This window comes from Lissotriton helveticus, chromosome 8 (genome assembly GCF_964261635.1).
Source record: "Lissotriton helveticus chromosome 8, aLisHel1.1, whole genome shotgun sequence".
Taxonomy (NCBI): Eukaryota; Metazoa; Chordata; class Amphibia; order Caudata; family Salamandridae; genus Lissotriton; species Lissotriton helveticus.
Window position 1 is genome coordinate 718,585,928 of NC_136069.1, and position 22,229 is coordinate 718,608,156.

Consider the following 22,229-nt stretch of genomic DNA (forward strand, 5'->3'; position numbering starts at 1 on the left):
GCACCTAAAGACGGTGGGTGCTGGAAGAAGATGCACAAGACACTCAATCTAGAAAGTAACTGGGATTGAAGTGCTTAACCTTGGTCAGCTGTTTTTTTTTGTTGTTTTTTTTTGTAACATGTACATGAGTTTATACCAATTCAAACCTTCCATGAATTTATCTTCTCAGTAAGGCGCAGGAAAAATAAAAACAACACCTAAAATTCTTTCTTAAGAAACACCACATAAGTACACTGCTTTTCTTTAGACAAATAGACAACATTGCGCGCTTTATCAAAGTCTAGACAAGACAAATGTTTGTAAAAAGGCAAAATCCTTGAGCTGTGAACTTTTCTGTGGCAGAAGACCCCACCTTGGCTGCTCACTCAGTTACTATCTCTATTTCTAGATGCACTGGTTTTTGGTGGGCCAATAACAAATATTCTGTACAAAGGACATAGCATGGAGATTGGAACTAAGAAAGAGAACGCCTAAGGCATCCAGAAAGCATCTTCTCATTCCTGGTCTCTAGGCTAAACAGAGAAGCTCCGGCCACGACCAATTGTGTATAAAGCTGCATAGGTCTCAATAACTGGTATGACAAGACCAGAGGCTTGATTAATACCTACTTCTTTACTGTTAATCCCCCAGTTTAAAAAACACATACATATTCGTTCAACATGAATGCCAAAGATTCACTAGAAAATGGAGCTGTGACAGTGCTGAATGACCCCATCCTAATGTCACCTCAGCCCACCAAACTCTAAAAACTACATTTTGCCCTGAGATCTCCTTTTCTTTGGTGCATTGGTCAGCTAGTATTCTTTTTCAGTGGGTCATACCAAGTATGTTTACTTTATGCAGTTGATAATTTGGGTTTTATTTTGGTTGCTTATGGTGAGTCAGGACGAACGAGCATTGCTTCCGAGTGGGACACTAGAGCTCTGTCTGTGCCGTGGAGGCTTTTTTTCATTCCTTGGGTGCATCAACTTGGGGCTATGTGCTGGCCTGAAACAAACAGTGGTTCCTATAAATACTTTAGGAAAACGTTCATTTGTGAAGCACCATTAATGCTAGTTCAAAAGCTCAAAGGAAACCATTAGGCAGCAGTGAGATATGTATTGGAAAATACACATGACTAAGTGCCAGGAAGAATAGTACCTGATTTATTAATGTTAAAATAAATTGACAAAACGTGAATCTTGTGACCATTTGTGCTCATTGTTACAAGTAAACCACACAAAAACTTTAGAAATCAGCAATTGTGAACTGAAAAGTGTCCATTAAACCAAATAATCACTGGCTTGATTGGTGTCGGATTTCTTTCTTTATACAAAACAGACAGAAATATATCATTGGTTCACTTGAGGAAAGTTGATAGCGTTTTGATTCGTAACAATGAGCTGGCCATCACCAGGACTAAGAATTGAGATGAAATCCCAAGAAAATAGAGGGCAGGCTACAAGTCACTGTTCATGGGGAAGTGGTAGGTGCCATCAGATCCAGTCATTCAGAAGGGCACCATCCCAATTTCTCAAAGGTGGCGGCTTGACTGCTCCAACTAAAATGGCATAAAATGTATCAATTTATCAAGGAGGAGTAACTTTGTCACATTGTAAAGAAAGAGTCCTCATATGACCGGAATAAAGAGCTGAGGCTTTTGTACATAGATTTTTCTTCATAGTTTGCGAAAAAACGAATAGATGTATAAATAAATATGATTAAATGAGATAAAGGCATAGTATGTGTTAAAGATTTTTATGTTTTTTGTTTCAAATCTTTGTATTAGAGTTTATTGTGAGGTAATACCCAGGTACATATAGTTAGATAATCAGTTGGTAGCCACAGTGGCCAGGAGCTAACATGACCACTTGCATTAGTGCACTGCATATTTTGTTTAATTAGAAATCCCAAAGCAAACACAAGGAGATGATGGACGAAGTCCTTAAACTTTTCAGACACTCACCCCCAGTCACAGATCTGGGTTGAATCCATCATCGTCCTTTAGCTCACTTCGCCACCCCAGTTAAGACCCAGCCATATGCAAATCAGTCTTGACCCTGTGCCTCATGGGAACAGTTGATCTCGAACTGCCAAGCCAGGTCTTTACTGTACCATAATGGAGCACGGCTGCAGGCTGATTGTGGGCATTTGTGAAAATATTTATGTTAATTGTAGCGCATGACTGGCACTGCAATGAACAAGAATACTTTCACAAATGCCCACAATCAGCCCGCAGCCGCGCTCTATGAAGAAAAAAATGCAGCTAGTCCAAAAGCACGACTTGTAAAGCACATATTGTACTTTTAGGCTTGATGCATGTCTTTTCCATAGCTGCCAAGGATTATTTATGAGTGTAAGTGTAATTATGACTGACATTCAACGACTGAGTGACACTTTCTCGTGAATAAAACCACGCAGTGAAGACGAGGGAAACATAACATCAGAAATTACACCAATTAAAGCAGCGAGAAACTGTAAGAAGATTTTAAAGCCGCTATAAAGCACAGGAAATTGCATGGCGTTCCGTTAGTGGGGAATGTGAGTGAAGGAAAATGGGCTCTGTAAGATGACAACGCAAGTGGTGCAGGTATGGGCTGCAAGAGCTTTTAAATCTCACCCCCAGCAGAGGCCACAACCAAAAACCATAGAAAAGAATACATTCTTTCATAGCTGGCAATTTTTTTTAGATTACTTACAGTTCACATTTCCATGGTTTCTGTGTCACCCAAGTGCCATATGTTTGACAGTTAGTGTGACATTTTCTCGAGAGTGAAACCAAGAGATGAAGTGCATTCAAAGAGATAAATATTGGAAATTACACCCTCTCAATCAATAAGATCTAGAATATTTTGAAACTGATTCACAACCTCTGAAATGGAAAATTAAGATACTGATATGATTTATGTGCCCAGAAGAAATAAAAGTAAAGAAATCATCCTAAAACATCTCATACCCCCATGCCTTTGCACTTTATTGCACCGTAATACAGCTAAGCACATCCTGCTGAAATCAAATGAACACAGGGCACATATGTTGATGTTGAGGACAGTACAAAAATAAGCAAAATCACTTAAAGCGGATATTTCTACTTTTTATCTGTACATACTACAAGGAACAAATATAAATAGAAAGCAGTTTTAAAAGTGTTCTGGATGTGATCTATGAGTGACTAACACTTAAAGTAAACATATACAGAAATGGCACGTTACAAAGAATTAATTAAGTTTTGTTTTCAGGCCTGTTTAGTATCAGGTCCAGGCCTTTGCAGACATTTTGAATAACAACTAATGGCCAGTTTTTCTCTGGAGAAGGTAGCAACCCTAGGGTGAGTTACCTGACTGCTGCTTTCCACCAATGCCTGGGAGCAGCTTTGGTTTCAGTCTGGAGCTGCGACTTGTGTTGGTGCCTCAGCCAGGGAGGAAGGAAAAGGTCTATAGTTGCAATTTAAAGATGTGCCAGAGCGTAATGAGAGCCACAGGCAGTTCTCCTTGGGAGTTTCTCGCTTTGGCTCACAGCAGTTTTTGCTTCTTACGGGGCCACTTGCATGCGGTTTTATAGGGGGCCAGCCACCCGCTCAAGCAGCAGCAGTGCTTTTTAGGGTAAGGCTAGTAAAATGAAAAACAGCCTGCATAGTCTCAGTCACCGACGCTGACAACACTGTGAAGTCCGGTAAGCATGCACACAGTGCATTGCCACTGAGGCCCCAAGTGGACTATATGACACAAATCCCACACTCTGTGTGCCTGCAGCCAGCACCCCAATAGGAAAAACAATGTTTAATTTGCCCACCAATTAGTTCATAGTTGTAGCTCAGTTCCTACTGTGGTTCACATTATTCAGTAATTCTGTCAAAGACTGATGTATTTGGCTAAACGTTAACATTTGGTGCTAGAATACACACCAGGTAATTCACCAACTTGTGTTCTAAAGTTTACAGCGGCGCTAGCAAGTTGGGCATACTACCGTACCCTGTGTATGGCTTACTGCTTTGCTTAAGACGTTCCTCAATAGGCGGCCGGGAACTTCCAAAGAAAAAATATCCGGTGCTTTCCTAAAATTAAATCAGTTTGATTGTGACTGTTATACTGTGACTGACAGTGGCTGGTGGTTATACTTAGTGTGTTTGTCCTGCAGTTCTTCTTACCCAATGCAGGGTGACTCTCCACTGGTGATGAACGGCCCTCTAACCGCTGTCTCCTGACTGCATGATGCAGCAGTGCACTCTCCCTCGCCTAGTGGACTCGAGTCGGCAGTCCCGGGCTGCTTAGAAATAATTTCTCAGCGTGGCCCATAATTTAGCTCCTGTGCCCCCTGACAGATCGGCGGCCTGGATAGGTCTGAGCACCATTATGCTTTACACGTTGTGCTTTTGGATTTAATGCATTTCTTTTAGGTAACACGTAAGTTGGACATTTCTGCCTAGCCTAGTGTTCCGCCCGGCTGGTATTTTACTGTTTCTTTCTGTCCCTGGGCCACTGGATGCAAGCTAGCCTGGCTGATGAAGGGTGACCTACCCCGAAACCAGTCCAAGATGCTTGTTTCCGGTCCAGTGAGGACCTGGCTTGGCAGTTCGGTCTGGACTGTTCCCATGAGGCACAGGGTCAAGACTGATTTGTATATGGCTGGGTCCAAACTGGGGTTGGCATAGTGGGCAAAGGAACAATGGATTTAACCCAGATCTCTTGACTGGGGGAGAATATTTGAATCATTCAGCATTCCATCCATACTTTTTTGCAGTTACACTTTTTGCCCTAAGTGGGAAAGGTATGCCCAGACGTGGGTCCCTTGCTCATTGTGGCACTGGATTCAAGCTAGCCTGGTGGATGAAGGGTGATATACCCCGAAACCGGTCCCAGGATGTTTGTTTCCGGTCTAGGGAGGACCTGGCTTGGCAGTTCTGTCTAGACTGTTCCCATAAGGCACAGAGTCAAGACTGATTTGTATATGGCTGGGTCCAAACTGGAGTGGTGTAGCGTGCAGAAGAAGAATGGGTTTAACCTAGATCTTTTGACTGGAGGAGAATGTTTGAATCATTCAGCATTCCGTCCATCATGTGCTGCAGTTACACTTTTCGCCCTAAGTGGGCTGGGTATGCCCAGACGTGAGTCCCTTGCTCACTGTGCCACTGAATTCAAGCTAGCCTGGCTGATGAAGGGTAACATACCCCGAAACCGGTCCCAGGATGGTTGTTTCTGGTCCAGGGAGGACCTGGCTTGGCAGTTCGATCTGGACTGTTCCTAGAAGGCACAGGGTCAAGACTGATTTGCATATGGCTGGGTCCAAACTGACGTGGCGTAGTGGGACAAAGAACAATGAATTTAACCCAGATCTCTTGACTGAGGGAGAATGTTTGAATCATTCAGCATTCCGTCCCTCATTTGCTGCAGTTACACTTTTTGCCCTAAGTGGGACAGGTATGCCCAAACGGGAGTCCCTTGCTCACTGTGCCACTGGATTCAAGCTAGCCTGGTGGATGAAGGGTGACATACCCCGAAACCAGTCCAAGATGCTTGTTTCCGGTCCAGTGAGGACCTGGCTTGGCTGTTCGGTCTGGACTGTTCCCATGAGGCACAGGGTCAAGACTGATTTGCATATGGCTGGGTCCAAACTGGGGTGGCATAGTGGGCACCAGAATGATGGATTTAACCCAGATCTCTTGCCAGGGGGAGAATGTTTGAATCATTCAGCATTCCGTTCATCATTTTTTGCAGTTACACTTTTCACCTTAAGTGGGACGGGTTTGCCCAGACATGAGTCTTGTGTTTTTCTAAACCAGAAGTGTACTTCCCTATGTAACCAATTCATGTCATGGCATGTGTTTCCAAATTGCAAACCTGCCTTAAGACTCTTAACGTGGCGCTGAATGTGTGGAAATGCACAGTCTTTTCACTTTTTTAAGCAAAGGTTTGGAGTGATATTTGGCGCTTCACCCACATGCGTGGTCTAGTACCTTGTGCACATAGCTGTTGCTGCAGTGCACAGAGACCCTACACTGACTCACAAAGAGGAAAAAAATAGAGGGAACATTGGTGGTAGGTGAAGGTCTTTGTTTCTGCCATAGTGATGCTATTGTTCTGGATGATGGCTATGTCACCATCGTGGCAGTCTTCCCTATCTTTCTGGATGATGGAAAAACCAGGAGGGACTAGTAGGTTAAGGATTGGGTATGAGGATTCATTTAGCCATGTTTCTGTGATGAACGCAATGTCAATATCATAGTTCAGGATGGCTTCAGCCAGTTCTGCTGCATGCTTAGTTGCTAATCTATAGTTTATGTACATGCAGTTAGTATTTCCGCTGCTGTGGTGCTTCTGAAAGGGGGTGCCATGATGACATTGATGAGGTGTTCTGGTGGCCTGGCAGTCCTTGGTGGGTTGACATCTCACCCGATTCCAGTGAGCACCTGGATCTTGGAGGTGGGGTTGTCCAAGGTTGGCATAAGGTTGTATGTTTTAGCTATTTTAGCTAGATCCATCGCCTACCTCAAAGACATCTTGGTGCTAGTTCTTTACAACGTTTGAGATTGGTTGTTGAGAGGTATTGTGAGCCAGCTTTCTGGCTGGATGTGAGACAGCCGCAGGTGTTGTCAGGTGATGCAAGTAGAGGGGAAGCGTGACAGATTATGCTTGTTCAGGATACGTTTTCAGGTTCATTAGGATTTTGTTGACAGCCTGCGTTACTTTGGCGAGTTGACTATCCATGTGTATTCGTCCCTCATTTAGATCGATCGTGGACATTAGGTTCAGTGAGGAGTGTGTGAATGTGTTTAGGAACGAGTTGTCAGGCCCGTGGTGTTCGACTAGAGGGGTGTAGGTCATTGAGAGTGTGAGTTGAGTTGCCACGTGTTTCTTCCCTTGTTGGGTTGTGTACAGTGTACGAGTTGTGTGGGCACCATAGTACTTTTTCAGTCAGTTTGGTGAAGGATAATGACATTTTGGATTTGCCTGGTGCGGTCGCCTCCAGAACGACGTCCTGCATGGTGTGGGAGGATGAGATTGGTGGGTGGGTTGGTTAATGGGAGGATTGTCAAGGGGGTTGTGAGGTTGGTTGAGGTCTTGGACTGGGGCTGTTGCTGGGATCTAGTCTGATTAATGTGTTGGGTATGGCTGAGCGGTCACCCGCGCAAGGGGGAGGGATCGTCATGTAGTCGAGTAGGATGGTGGTAGCAGAATCTTTTAGAGAGGTCATGAGGGCGGAATGTATGTTGGAGGTGAAGATAGAGTAAGAACTTCTAGTGTGTCTTGTGGGCATTTCTCCCTGCGTTAGAACCTGCAGGGCGATTGGGTCGAAGCGGGAAAGTTGGGCGAATAGGAAATTGCATTGCGTAGTGTTAGGAATATGGATTCAAGGGATCGTAGATTGATGTCATTGGCTTGGATCATGACATTGATGTTTCTTTATATAGTTATGGTGGCATTGCCTTTGAAAGTTAGTGAGTTAGATATTGTCAGTTTGCTCCCGTACGAGAAGTTGTAGGTTTTAGTTTTCTAGGATTATTTTCCATTTTGCAGGTTGGGTTGTGTGGAAGGTGAGAACAGTTTCATCTTGTCCTTTGGAGGTGTTGTAATAAATATCAGCTATGAGTATTTCAGGGTGTTGCTTAATCAATCTGTGCTTGATATTTTTGGTAGCGTTAGCTGAGCAGTTTGGGGGGTAAGTGATGGAGAAGGAGTTTGCACCATGGGGTTTTAGGTTGTTGAATAGTGTTGGGATAATTTTTTTGACTTGAGTAATTTGGGCATTTGGGATAAGTTCACACTGAATGAGACTGTCCTCGTTCTGCCCCCTTGAGAAGAGCCCGGGGGTCCTGTGTGAGTGTTACAATGAACTCTCTGTAAGAATAAGGGGGCACCCGAAGTACCTCAAAATCTAGAGATGTAAATCTGTGCAATGCGGTTTCAGTGTCTTCTGGGATATGCTGCGGGCAGAAGGATGGGAATCCTGAATCAGAGTTCTGTAGTTCCAGTTTAAAGGGGGCATACTCTATTCGGACCTTCTGTTTTAGGAGACTAGATAGCCTTCATTAAAAGGTTGTAGCAAGTGTGGACTGAATTGTCTGTCCTTTTAATTATGATTGTGGAGCCGTGACTGGTTTCAGACCAGTCCAAGATGGCTGCACTTTTGAGAGTCACAGAGGATTCCTAGTGTTATCTAGTAGATTACACGCTTCTGTCTCTTCTAATACAGGCTGCTCTCATGTGAGGGGGGGAACAAATGCTAGCTTCTTAGTTGCTACAGTGTTTAAAGTTAAAAAAGTTGCAACTTGAGCTGTGCAACAAAGTTAATGTGACAAGCGTATAACCAATCCAAAATGTCCAACTCTCTGGGTGCTTAGATGGCCTGCTTTTTATTTCTATTTTGATCGTGAGCTGCACCCAACATGTATACACATCAAAGGAGGACCTTAAATGGAGTTCTGTTTGATCCCCAACAGACCGTGGATAGCGGGTATTCTAGGGGATAAGTCTGTATCCACCAGTAGAAGTGATATTGTGGCGAGGATGGCAGGGTGCACGGGACACAGGAGATAGTTGGCTGGGATAGATCAAGACGTCCCTGCGAAGGCACATGTCTTTACCGAATTACCAACTTCAGTGTTGCATCTCTGCAGCCTCTCTCGAGGGTCACTGTCATTCTTCCCTTGACATCCAGGCAGTAGGCAATCTTCTGGGTTTGCAGCCAGGTCTGGGGTCAAACTTGCATCTTTGAATCAGGGGAGACGGACCGCTAGACCCCATGCCTTTTTGCCTCAGTTCCGCCCTGGCCCTCTGCCATTTCTTACCAAGCTTTGTTGCAATCTCAATGAGGCAGGGGGACCGTCTATGCAGTCTGACTTGGCAGGAGTCCACGAATCCAATACGGTCTCAAAACAGCTGAGATGCACACAGCCTACTGATCTTATTTTTAGTGGCTTTTCTATTCCAGTGTTTAGTTCGAGGACATCTCTGTTACTCCCAGAAACAATCAATTTCCTGCCTCCGTTGTTGCTACCTGCATCAGACCTGCCCTGGGCCAGTACATCAGTGCCCACAGCAGCTGGAGACTACGAGGCAGAGGGAGTTTTTAAACCCCCTGATCGGTCGGGACCAGCAGCAGCACGGCGATCCTGCTGCCCACCCCTGACTTAAACAATCAGGGCAGCGGGCAGCCATCAGCAGAAACCATTCAGTGGTGGCTTATCGATGGCAGTCGTCAATGGCATTCTTCGGAATGAAGTATTTCAGGCAGGTGATTTCGTTTTTCTTTCTGGTGGTTGGATGGCTAGGGCATGACTGGGCTTTACCCCGATAGTGAACCCAGCCCCCATTAGTTCACAAAAACACTCCTGTTCCATCAGCCATCTTGGTTTGTACTTTTCTTGTAGATTGTATGAGGAATTGTTTTGGCAAATTGATCCTCCAAAAATTTACAGAAGTGGGTGTGTGCTCACTTAATTTTGAGGATACCCAGACTGTTGGTATTGGTGACTATTGATCAGGCCTTTTTCCTTCAGCCATTTGTCATTAAATATGCCCATCTCAAAAATGCATCCTCCAGCCTTCCTTGATTTTAAAAGCGCTTTTAATGCCATAGATAGAACAACGTTGTTTTCCGTTATGGATTCACCAGGCTGCCATAGTTGGTAATTGAACTGGCTCTCCATCTCCATTCAGACACTACTGTATGTATTCACTTGACATTGACAGGAAGATAACTAAAGACCTGTGAATAGTACGAAGGACCTGTTATACCCTTGTTCCCTTTATTCCTTAACTTAATTGTTAATGGTCTGGATATTGAACTGCAGGGCTTAATCTGTGATGCTTCTTGGTTTGACACAGGTAAAGCCTCTTTTTGTCACACCGATGATACATTTATTTGCACTTTTACTAAAAGATATTAGTGTGGCTTCTGGTTAGCTTTGAGAAATTTTGGTTAGAATTAAATTACTCATTAATGTACCAAAGTCTAAGATCTTGGCTTTTGGACCTAAATAGAAGTTTAAAAATCCTTACTTCTAAAAGCATCCTGGTCTCCGAGGTATCATATTTTGATTATCTTGAGATTAGATTTTCATCCTCAAGGGAAGAAAACTAAGCAGCTAAGTAAAGCTAACAATTCCCTATTCTTCAACAATAATAAGTCTGAACTTGTTTAGCAGGTGTTTTGGTAACTGTACCACATCTGTAAATGTGTTGGTACACCATGTAAAATGTTTGAGTAGAAGTTTATATGGACCCAAACTCTGGGGTTATTGTACGTTAAATATACTGGCCCATGTGGAGAATGAGTTCTCAAAAACAATGCTTACTTTTTCTTGTCTTATTCTCTCCTTATTGCTTCAAGAATTACTGTCTGTGTGATGTTAACCAGTGTGCACAACTAAAACCATGACTCTTTTGGATTAGACTTTGAACTCATCCAGTTAGTGCAGAAAGTAAGGGTTCTGGAAGAGATGCACAGTCTATATACAGTAATAACTGTCTCCTGGACTCTTCAGGCAGGGGTTCTTCCACTGGGAGAGCAGGTTAGGAAATGGTATAACTATCAGTGTTTGTCTAGTACCAGTTTGTGTGACGACTGCAAGCCAGAAACAGCATCCCTTAACACTTTTTCTACCCATTGTATTAACTCCCAAGGAAAAGATGGTCAATTACCCTTTTGAGGTAGCAAAACATGAGATCAGTTTTGTGGTAGTCTGAATGTGTTTTGGGATGTATGCACGTGTGAGAGCATGTATCGAATGCTGCTGAGATTTGGAATGGTGTGATTGAATGTGAGGAACAGTGATTGGAGGAGGGGCCCGTAAAGTACGCCACATTTGCCTATTGCTTCGTATAAATTGTATTACAATCAACTCACTTGGAAAATCACCTTAAAAAATATATAAATATATTTCTGTGCCCACACGTGTGGTAGGAAGTGGTGAGTAGCGCGACGGAGGCTCAAAGCTAATGCGTGTGGCAAGCCGGGGTTACTATGGAGTGCGAGCACTCATTTTAATATACTGGGACGTGAACTATAAATTGACATTTTGGCTGGCGAGTTTTGTTATCGGGTCCCTCCCCATTGTTGGATTCGTCAGGGCGCGCTTGCTCACTTATATCTTTTGTTTGGTGGCCATCTTGGATTGGCTACACATCAATTTGCTGAGGAAGGATCAGTATTGTTGGTGAAGTCATCATAGGTGGCCATATTGGATTGCTCGAACCAATTAGTTATGGAACATACTCGGGATGACTTAGACTTTTGCGGCCATATTGAATTAGTCAATTCAGTAATAATCAGTGTTGAGTTACTGATTGCTCACATCATCTTTTGCGGCCATATTGGTTTGGGCTTAATCCAACGATTTTTTTGTGATTTCCACTGGATGGTGATATTTCCCTGGTGGCCACATTGGATTGGGCAGATGCAAGTTAAGCAGCACTAGTACATCAGGGAATTATAGATTTCTTGACAATTGATCATCTACAATGTTTTGTACTGTTACATGTAGTGTTTGGTAACAGGCACTCCAGTTAATAACATTGCCTTGCTTTCTTGTTATTTATTTACAAAGCCAGTACAGTATCTGATATGTTCTCATTTCAACCACCACTTCCATTTATATCAGAGTCAAAAGAACCACCAATTTAAGGGGAACATGTGGAAGGTCTTTGTCAGGCTTATGTTTAAGTGCTTGAAAATGGTGTATATTCACCCACTAGACAGTTGGCATGACTTAAGTTGTCTTTGGTGTTGTAGGATTGAAAGAATTTAAGAATTGTCCAGAGTTGGAAAATGCAGTAGATATGAATGTGAATCAAAGGGCTGTGAGGCAGCTTCAAGAGAGGTATGGGAAAAAGGTGAATATAGTTCTTGAAAGATTTACATTTTATTCAAGGGGGAATTGATGAATACATGTCAGCTTTGAGGGCTTTGGTGATTTCATGTAATTTTGAGCATATTACATACAATGAGGTTCTAAGGGACCAGATTTTGATCTAAAAAAGTTCAGATAGGGTGTGGGCAAGGGCAGATATCACTACATTAAAAAAGGGCAATAAATGCCACCAGAATTATCTGAAAGTGTGTGCATGCAGTATGTGAGAATAGTGCTGCAATATTTGTGTGGCAATATTTGTGTGTGCGGATGATAAAGGATATAACCGTGGTTAGATAAACAAAAGGAAGAATACAGAAAAAGAAGATAATGCACGGGGTACATGCTGATATTATAAAATGGAAAAATATGACTGGTGCTATAGATGTGGTAGTTCTAGTCATCTAGCAAATGCATTTCCCTGCAGTTTTTTAGTTTAAATATTTTTTATGATATTTTGTTTTTTACGTTCCAGTGGGTGCTACATATACAGAAATGTTCATTCAAATTCATTCAAATTCAATTCACATCGAATTAGACTCAATGTACATAGATCTATTGCTCACAGTCTCATCTCTTCCCACCCTCTGCCTCCCCCCCCCACCCACCCCTTGGTCAAGGTGGGTCTGCTATCTATTGGATCGTTCATCCTGTTATTCATTTCTCCCCAAGATAGTAAATCTTCCTCTGCTGCCTCATCCCCTCATTGCCCTGCAGTTGATAAGATTAACAACACATGTAAAAATAAAAAGAAAAGGGTCATTTTGTACATGCATGTAAGTATCAATCCATAGGGGAAGTGAATTTTTTGGTTCTAGATGAAGAATCTGAACATGATGATGGAGTAGTATTGTGTGTACATGGTCAGGTCATACAAGAGTAAACGTTTTCTGAGTTGTACAGCGACTATGGATGTTATTCGTGTTGAATTGGGGGTGGATTCATGTGTACGGTAAACTATCATCAGTTATGAATTGTACATAGAATTGTGGAAAGGAAGACCACTGAAACCAACTACTATACTGCTGTGAAATTATTCGGGCCATAAGATGGATTTGAAGGGATACTTTTGGTCAGAGCTGGAGTTTTAGGGAAGGAGAAGTTATGGAAAAATATTTGTTACAAAAGAAGGTGGGGCAATTTTGAGTTGGCCCCATCAAGAAGAGCCTGGAATGTGGTTGGATCCCAGGACCAATCCAGCTCTTTGTGCCATTGGATTGAACAAAAGAGAGGTATGCTAAACTAAGTGAGGAGTTCAATGAGGTTTTCCGAGGGGATTTAGGTAGGTAGAACAATTACAAACACAGTCGTTGTGCAGGAGGTGAGACCTGTATGGCACAAGGTTTGTAATGTACCTTTGTCTTCTAAGACAAAAGTAAAGGAGATATTATAGAAGTTATGCTCAAAGAACATAATTGAGGTGACTGAATGTTAAGATTGGTTGTCCCCTATTATCATTGCACTGAAGAGTTTGGGGGAACCAAGATTGTGTGTGAACCTTAGGTGTTTGAATGATGCTATATGGATAAATAGTTATCCATGACCTAATCTGCAAGAGTTATTAGAATCTATGTCAGTGGTGCTGTGTTTTCTACTGTTGACTGAACAAGAGTGTATCATCGGGTCAAACTGGAGGAGGATTCCATACACTTTACCAGATTCAACACTCCGGAAGGAGCATTCCAGTATACACCCATGCCATTTGGATTGACCAGTGCTTCAGCTGTGTTCCAAAGGTTTAAGAATGAGACCTCAAAAGTAATTGAAGGGGTAGAGTGTTTCATGACGATGTGTTGGTTGTTGGAAAGGATATTGACACATTTGATGTGAATCTTTAACAATTGTCGTCTCCATTGCCAGAAGCCGAGTTAATGGTGAAGGAAAATAAATGTAAGTTTGTAAATCGGAAGTGGAGTATTTGGGGCACAGAAATTCAAGTGCTGGAATTACACCAAACTATGATCATGCAAAAGCAATTGTTTATGCCACTGTACCTTCTGATAAGGATCAGTTAAGATAATTTCCTGGGTTAGTACATTTTTTTGCCAGATAAAGTGCATGTGGAATGATGAGCAAGAACAGATTTTTAAAATGTTAAAAATGGAAATCTCAGTTGCACTGTCTTTGAAACTATTCATCAGTGGGGAAAAATGTGAGGTGGTGGTGGATGCCAGTGGTTGCCTGGGAGCAGTGTTGGTACAAAGGAATGAGTCAGAGGAGTGGGTCGTGGCGTATGGTTCATGTACCCTTAGGCCGGCTGAAAATATTTATTCCATGATTGAATGTGAATTATGAGCAATTACCATTTCAAGTATTATTTGTGAGGCATGAAATATTTGCTTTGAGCTGATCATAAACCTCGTTGGGCACCAGGAGGTGGGAGGACTATGTCATGAAAGTTGATGTCTAAATGACAAGCTTACCATTCTTCAATTAAAATATGTTCCTGGTAAGTTTAACGGACAAGCCAATGGGTTGTGTAGCTTGCCTTTGGATGAGACTCAAGGAAGTTTAATAAAGACGAGGAATGTGAAGTTGCTGTCATCTTTGAGTGTGTTGAGGGAGGTTTTGCAGCACATAAAGGAGTTGTATTTCAGGAAGTGTGGACAAAGGTGATGACAAAGGATCATGATATAGTATCTATAAGGAAATTTCTTGTAAAAGTTTAGTTCCGGATAATGGAGTGCTGTTCATGTGGGGGAAGATGAAGAAGTTCTTGATGTCATCCGGTCATTAAACATACAACTATTGCATTGTATCAACCCTAGGCAAATGGTCAGGTGGAGAGGTGGAACATAATTGTAAAAGAGTCAATCCATTTAACTCAGGTTGGTGTTGAAGGAGGACTTTGCAAGTCACATTGCTATTGTATAGGGTAACTGCTAATTGTGTAACTGGTAGAACACCTTTAAACTGTTAAAAGGACGACATTCTATGATACAATTTGTAACTTTCATGGTTATTGAGACGTCAATAGGCAAATCATGAGATGAATGCTGATGTAGAAATGAAGGACTGGGTGAATATGGAGATAGGTGTTAGTTTGAGCTGACGACTATTACTAGTTCACTAGCAGGATTATGTGTTGAGTTACATTTTATCATTGTTATGGTATATACAAGTGCATCATAGGGATTAATTTGTTTTGTTATAAGGATGGGGGGTGTAGTCTAGATGTACATGTGAGTGAGAGGATATATGGAATGATTTGGAATGGTGTGGTAGAATGCAGAATACATGGAATGGCGGTTAGAGCAAGCACCTGAAAAAAGACACGTCATTTACCTATTACTTTGTCTAAAAACTATTTCAATAAACTTACTTGGATAATCGCCTTGGAAAACGTCTTTCTTTCAAGTTTCTAAAGCATTGTTGTTCTGTTAATCTAAATGTAGTCCACCTATCACAAGGCAATAATGCTGTTATATATGATATTTTATTAATCTGTATTTTTCCTTCCTTACATTTTACAATGGCCAGACAGTGAAGGCTTGTCTTTGAATCAAGTGTCAGGTAAATTACACATAGTCTTATGAGTGCACTCTTTTGGACAGATTCTTAAGCTCTCGATGTTGATAGACCTTTCATTGCCAGAAAAGGTATTGTTTTATATGACCAGACAAAAAAATGTTTTGCAGCTTCTATATTTTATCCTAGCATTCACCGTTGTAGCAGACTCTGCGGGGCCGATTCACAGAACTAATCTGAGACAAAATCCTAAACTTACTACTTTTAGTATTTACAGAAGCCACTTACGATTTTTGGTATTCACAGAATGCACTTACAACTCCTAACTTTACGTCCGCACTCGGGCCGGAATTTCCGCACCTGGACTGTACTCTCCGCACCCGGACTGTACTCTCCGCACCCGGACTGTACTCTCCGCACCCGGACTGTACTCTCCGCACCCGGACTGTACTCTCCGCACCCGGACTGTACTCTCCGCACCCGGACTGTACTCTCCGCACCCGGACTGTACTCTCCGCACCCGGACTGTACTCTCCGCACTCTCACCGTACTCTCTGCACTCTCACCGTACTCTCTGCACTCTCACTGTACTCTCTGCACTCTCACTGTACTCTCTGCACTCTCACTGTACTCTCTGCACTCTTACTGTACTCTCTGCACTCTCACTGTACTCTCCGCACCCGGACCGTACTCTCGGGCTAGGGCCGTACTCTCGGGCTCAAGCCCCAATCTCCAGTTTGGGCTGGATAAAGTGTAATCAATGGGTCTGATTGCAATTTTTACAAAAAGGAACATGAGGAATGTGTGAAAAATGGTAGAGAAGATCATGAAAAACAGTTTGGGCAGGGAAAAGGGTACGGTCAGACACTACATCATTACCCAGAAAGGTTTTCTCCTTTGCATCATGGTGCATGCAGTGCACAATTTATGCTCCCCTCAGTGGTGACTGTGCAGTCAACACTGTTATGTTATTTATTTCTATTAAAAATAATGTTGATCCTTTACACTATTTAAAACGTTCATTATGTTGCTGATGTCATCAGCTAGGTAGTGATCCTTTCACACAAACACTCTCCATGCTGTCATCTAATCTCTGTAGCACAACTTTGGCACAAATAGGATAACGTAGGCATTATCTTTGTATTTTTAATTTCACAGTGGCAAAACCCATGCACAATCACCAAGCCACTACCCCTGCACTTATGCAAACACCAATGCTCTACCCATGTACTCATGCAATCACCCAGGGACTCCTGTTGAACTCATTCATTCAACTCTAATACTACTTCTGCACTCATTCATTCAGTGATACACTACACATGCACTCATCCAATGACCCAGGCATTTATGTTGCAGTCATCCTTTTACTCAGGCACTATCCATGTACTCCTCTAAACAACCAGACATTAGCAATTCACTAATAAAGTTACTCGGGGACAACCTATGCACTCCTCCAATCACTTAGACTGTACCCCTGCACCCATGCAATCACCCAGGTACTGCCCATGTACTTATGCAATCACTCAGGCATTATTCTTTCATTCCAACATTCACTGAGGTGCTAGCCATGCACTCATCCAATAACCCATGCATTAACCTTGCACTCATCTTTGCAATCAGGCCCATTGATTACACTTTATCCCGCCCTAGCCAGAGATTACGGATCAAGCCGGAGAGTACGATCTGGGTGCGGAGAGTATGGTCTGGGTGCAGAGAAGTACGGTCTGGGTGTAGAAAATAGAAACCTTCTCAGGGGTCCCACTGATACTTGGTCCTTTTAAACCAACAAAGAAGAAATTGGCACAGAACCTGAAATATAAAAGAACATCTTTATTAACCTCAAAAGAGTGAGACTACGTCACACAGAAGCCTTAGCAACTGAATGAGGCAGTCTGAGGAGTACAGAAAACAGAGGCCTTAGATATGCTTAGGGTTACATAGTCATCATAAGACCAAGGGGCAGTCTTGGCTCATGTAAGCATGCAAAAATTACTAAGATGGGCAAACAAGATCTGCTTGCTCAACAAAGTAGGAGGAGAATTACTTCTCCATACAGCAGCAAAAATAGCCTGACAGTTATACTAGAGAAGCAGGTGCATTCTACTAGCTAGGCCCTTCTGGGCATGTGCGAAGGCGGAAGATGCTAAATATAGTTCGTTTCTAGGCAGATTGCAAGAGCAGTCAACATTGAGGGAGGACAGAGCACATGGCGAGCATGTGGCAGCACATGGCAAACAAAATGGCTGCCAAAAATACAAAATGGCTTTCAGCTCATGCTAACAAATCCCTCCAATAATTAACATGGGTGCGGAGAGTACGGTGTAGGTGCGGAGAGTAAGGTCCGGGTGCGGAGAGTACGCTCCGAGTGCGGAGAGTACAGCCCGGGTGTGGAAATTCCGGACAGAGTGCGGACGTAAAGTTAGGAGTCATAAGTGCATTCTGTGAATACCAAAAATTGTAAATTATCATGGGTCACCTGTTTGAGAGATAGCACAAGGGAGATTAGCAGTGTATCCAATCCTTTATACTACATCGCTATCCTCCATACAGGATGGAATTGCATAGTCCGTAGCACTGCTGCAAGATTATAAAGCACTTTCAAGACAAGCCATAGAAGAAGGAACCCCAGGACACCAGCGGCAAACAACCTCAGCCAGCACAGTTAGGGACCAGTAGCCCATCTATCCTGGGGCCCTACCAACGGGGTCTGACATTATCGTGACAGGAGGTTTAGATTAAATTAACAATGCAGATGAGGATTATCTGCCTTGTTGCTCCCTGAACACTCTATGCCTTTTTCCCCAAGTTTGATATTGGAATAATATTGGACCAGCAATGGGCTACTGAACCTGATGGCTGCAGGAATTTCAAGAGCCTGTTTTCCCCACAGAGAAAGAGAAGTTCTACTGCCTAAACTACATGTGCTGCATATTCTAGATGATGGCTCAGGGCTGGCTATAATAAATATAGTGTAGCCTGTAAGAGGACTTGTGATCTGCTGTGACATCACCTTGGGGGGGGGGGGGCTTATTCATTACAGCTGTGGTTTCAAGTGTTAATTTGGCATACATGTTAAACCATTAGGTGTTGTTTTTCTTTGATGCTGGGGGTTTAAGAGTAAAGAAGTTACAATCTTGGCATTTGCACCTTTTATAGAATCTAAACCTTCTGTCATATAAGTGAGGAACCTTTTGATTTTCATGGCATAGATAAAAGCTACTTGAGCAGCCTTCATCTACATTTATTTGCACGTGTTTAGGCTGTTTTACAAACCATGGGAATGAGAATGTTTTTAATGTGTTGACCAATTGCCTATTTGTAATCCTGCAGTGTATTGTGTATTTTGTGGGGGGTTTTCTTATGACGTGATCTTTTGTGATTTTAGGAAAAAGTCAAACTGATTTTCGGAGAGAAGTATCTTGATGCAGTGTATTCCATTCCAATCAAGCAGCGAGCCCCGTTGTATGGAGTTATTCTTACTCATGGAGCTGGGGGAGATATGAATTCTCAACATTTGGCGTCTCTTGCATCATACCTGGCAGCTCATGGGATTCTGTGTCTCAGATTCACCTGTAAAGGACCCAACCTAGTTTATAGAACAAAAGCGTATAAAGTAGCATTGGTAAGATAATTTATTTACATGGTTTTAATTGGATTTATGATGTCATTTATATCAGAAATTGGTGAAGATTATTTACAATAGTCTACTAAGAATATTTCCCAGAGGAATATACCTACTCCAGGTTTACCAACTAGATAGTTATTGTTTTTATGTGACTGTTGCTGCTTTGCTTTGGGGAAGAGGCAGGAGCAAGATGTCCATTCCTCCTGCATGTTGCATTTTAAAATGACAACATGCAGAGCTCTGAAGTTTCCGAGTTCTTCCCCTAAATAGAAGATAGATTGTGTTTTTTATTAGCATTACTTGTAGCCCAAATGTACAATGGGATAACAAGGCTTCAAGAACCAGAAAGTAGTGGGGAAAAAAACAGCACTGGATATACTACTCTCGCTTGGAACCAGGGAACTTTACAACTGTATACAAGGCTGTCTGAGCCTTTGATCCAGTTAAAGACCTTGTTCAGGCCCCAGTATCAATAAAATTTGAAAAAGACACACTTATTCAGTAGAAGCTTTTATATTCTTTTATTTTCTGCGGCTTTTAAAATCCTTACAGAAACTGGCATCAAACCATCCAGGGCCAGGAGGAGTAGGGTTAGTGACCGGGCAAGAAAAAAGCACCATGTTTTTTTGGGATACGCCTAAAAGCCTCTAGAATTGATGAGTAAGTGGAGGTGGGATCTAGACAAGTGTCAAAATCCTGAGCACAGCTACAAAACAGTACTTAAACTATCAGGTTCAACCATTGCCCACCTGATATGCCTACCTTGATCAGAGAGGGAAAGAGTGCCAAGAGGCTCTTGAATTCGAGATGGGATAGGCTTCCGCTAAAACATGATAATTTGCGACAGGGAGATGGTCGCTTAAAGCATTATGAGAAATATTAAAAGAAGACCTCAACAGAAAGAGAGAAGCTGAGACAAAAATAAAATCTATAATAGAAGAACATCCCCTATCAGTAAACATGGGGAGAATATGCCGATTTGAAGCATAGATCTACTTATCCAGCGTAAAAACCAAATTATTTCCACTTAGAATTTTATTTAGCTCAGAGCCTTCTCTCATATGCGCCATGTGTAGCCCCTAGTGGATCCTACATAAAGGCTTTGTCATGTGCCTATCAAGGGTGCTCTCACAGAGGTGAATATTAAAATCTCCTGCAGTAATTAGGCTTGGAGAACCTCCCCCATTAACGGTTAAAGATTCAATAAAGGTACCCAGAAGGAATATATTGGATGTAATTTGGGGACCAGAAATAGCATTGTAAAAGTGCGAGAGATAAAGCACATTAGAACCCAGGAATGGCCGTCTTAATGCCTGAAGTACAGAAGAGCCAGAACGTAAAACATTAACATGAGCTTCAAAAAAATAAGTCTTAAATACCCTGAAGTAAATAACGGTTTAACGTCTCCCATGTTTCCTGGAGGCAATTAACATTAAATTCTCTGATAAAAGCATGCCAATTCGAGTCACTGAATCTTCAAACAAGTCTGGCAATGTTCCAGCTAAGTAAGTTCAGATTATTATTTTGACATACAGCAGAGTAGAAAAAAATGTAAAAAAATGTAAATGTCGGAATTTGTAAAGCGCACAGCTACCTCCACCGGAGGTGTCCCGGCGCTGTCCGTATACCGCTTAGGAACCCTTCCTGGCTTTCCTGGGAAATGTCCACTCCTGGGCACCCCCCAGGTGCAGCCAGGCATCCCAGCGCTTTTGGGGCCGTTGTGGAGACTAAGCAAGCTATTGCCCAGAGTTGCAGCGTGGGACCCATGATCAGAACAGGCACTGAGGCGAGAATATCCAGTCAGGGGAATTAATGAGCCGGAGACCCGCCGAGGCGGGAATCAAACCCTGGTCCCTGGCCAGAGCTCTGCATCAAGGTCTGCCTGCTCTAACCATTGAGCCACACTTCTCCACTACTTGCCCACTCGCTATGGCAAGTCAGATTTTATTGATCGAGCTATTTCTATCACCTTTTTAGGTCGAGTAATTAATTACTCGAAACCTATTGTATTAGAACAAACTCTCTGAACAAGCCGCATTTCCTACAATGCATGTTGTGCAGTGGAGCATGAAGCTTCCCCATGCGCGCGCTTGGCCTCGCACACCACCATCAAAGGCTTCTGCTCCCCCTCACTCACACCCCATCCCCATATGCTCCTTTCCTCCCTCCCACTCGCTGGCTCTCCTGCCCCCCCCACCAGGCTCTTGAAGCGCGACGCTTCACCAGCACTTCCCTCCCACTCGCTCACTCCCCTTCTTCCCCGCCCCCCACACCCATCCGACTTGTTTGTTGTTACTTGCGGCCCGGCTGCGCAGCCAATGCTTGTTTCTTTTAGTCAGTGATTTACTTCACGTCCTCTACAACTAATTCATCACGTTTGTTTAAAGGCGTCACTGTGAAAAGAAAATGACTGCATTACCAGATGGTCTTCGCTACAACAGCCTTCATACACGTACCTCCAATCAATCAATCTTTTTTTTTTTTGTGCACTTTCTTTACTTGAGAGGTTTCTGTTTTATAGGTAGACCATGTTATAAATTAAATATACGGAGTCTCCCCGTTCTCATTCCCGCCACCCTTTTAAATTCAACTGCTTTCAATCCAACAGAAAGCTTTTACCACGGCAGCACTGTAATCGCGTTCAGAGGCCTTACATGTCATCACGTGATTGAGTAAATGGATCTCCTTCGATGCATTGAAAGGAATTCTGAGGACATTGTAAACCTCAGCTCGATTTTATTTCAACTTCAAGAGTGCTTTATGTTGGAGTGGTTTGTTTATAGGACACTTTCGGTGAATCTTATAAACATCCTCTGCCTTTCCTTTGTTGTTGCGCCTCTCACAACAGCCCCTGACCTCCCCCTCCCCCCACAGAGCGCATCTCAAAGCCGCACTTTCAGGGCCCTGTCTCTTTCACGGCCAATGCTTGTTTTTTAACCTGCGCAACACGGCCATCCTTTCTGAAAGAATGTAGCAACATGTGGGAGACTTCTGTGAGCAGTTTGTCCCGATCCATGTCTCGTCATGCCCACTCGTGCTTTTCATTTTTCGGAAGCAGTAAGGCCTTAAGATAGGCTTATACATCCTTTTCAGGCTCGTAACAATCGTGCACGATTTCAAAAGGCCACTTTAAAAATGTGCTGCCGCAGGATTATTGCTTCTTTGGTGTGAATTTGTTTCAAGTACTCAGATGCATAACATTTTCTCATGTGGAAGGCAAGGCATACAAGGCATAAAAGGTGTACTAGTCTGCATACAAATTGTAACACAAATGTGCATTTACTCTATTGTCGTTTCTCTTGAAAGAAA

At 42.8% G+C, this 22,229-nt stretch overlaps 1 protein-coding gene across 1 annotated transcript in view; it reads left to right on the forward strand.

Moving 5' to 3' along the window:
- TEX30 (testis expressed 30) overlaps nt 1-22,229 on the forward strand; it is a 232,775-nt gene that overhangs the window by 14,007 nt on the left and 196,539 nt on the right. The window contains exon 2 of the mRNA XM_078657504.1: nt 18,681-18,917. Coding sequence (XP_078513630.1) covers nt 18,681-18,917 — 237 coding nt within the window. The remainder of the gene's footprint in view (nt 1-18,680; nt 18,918-22,229) is intronic.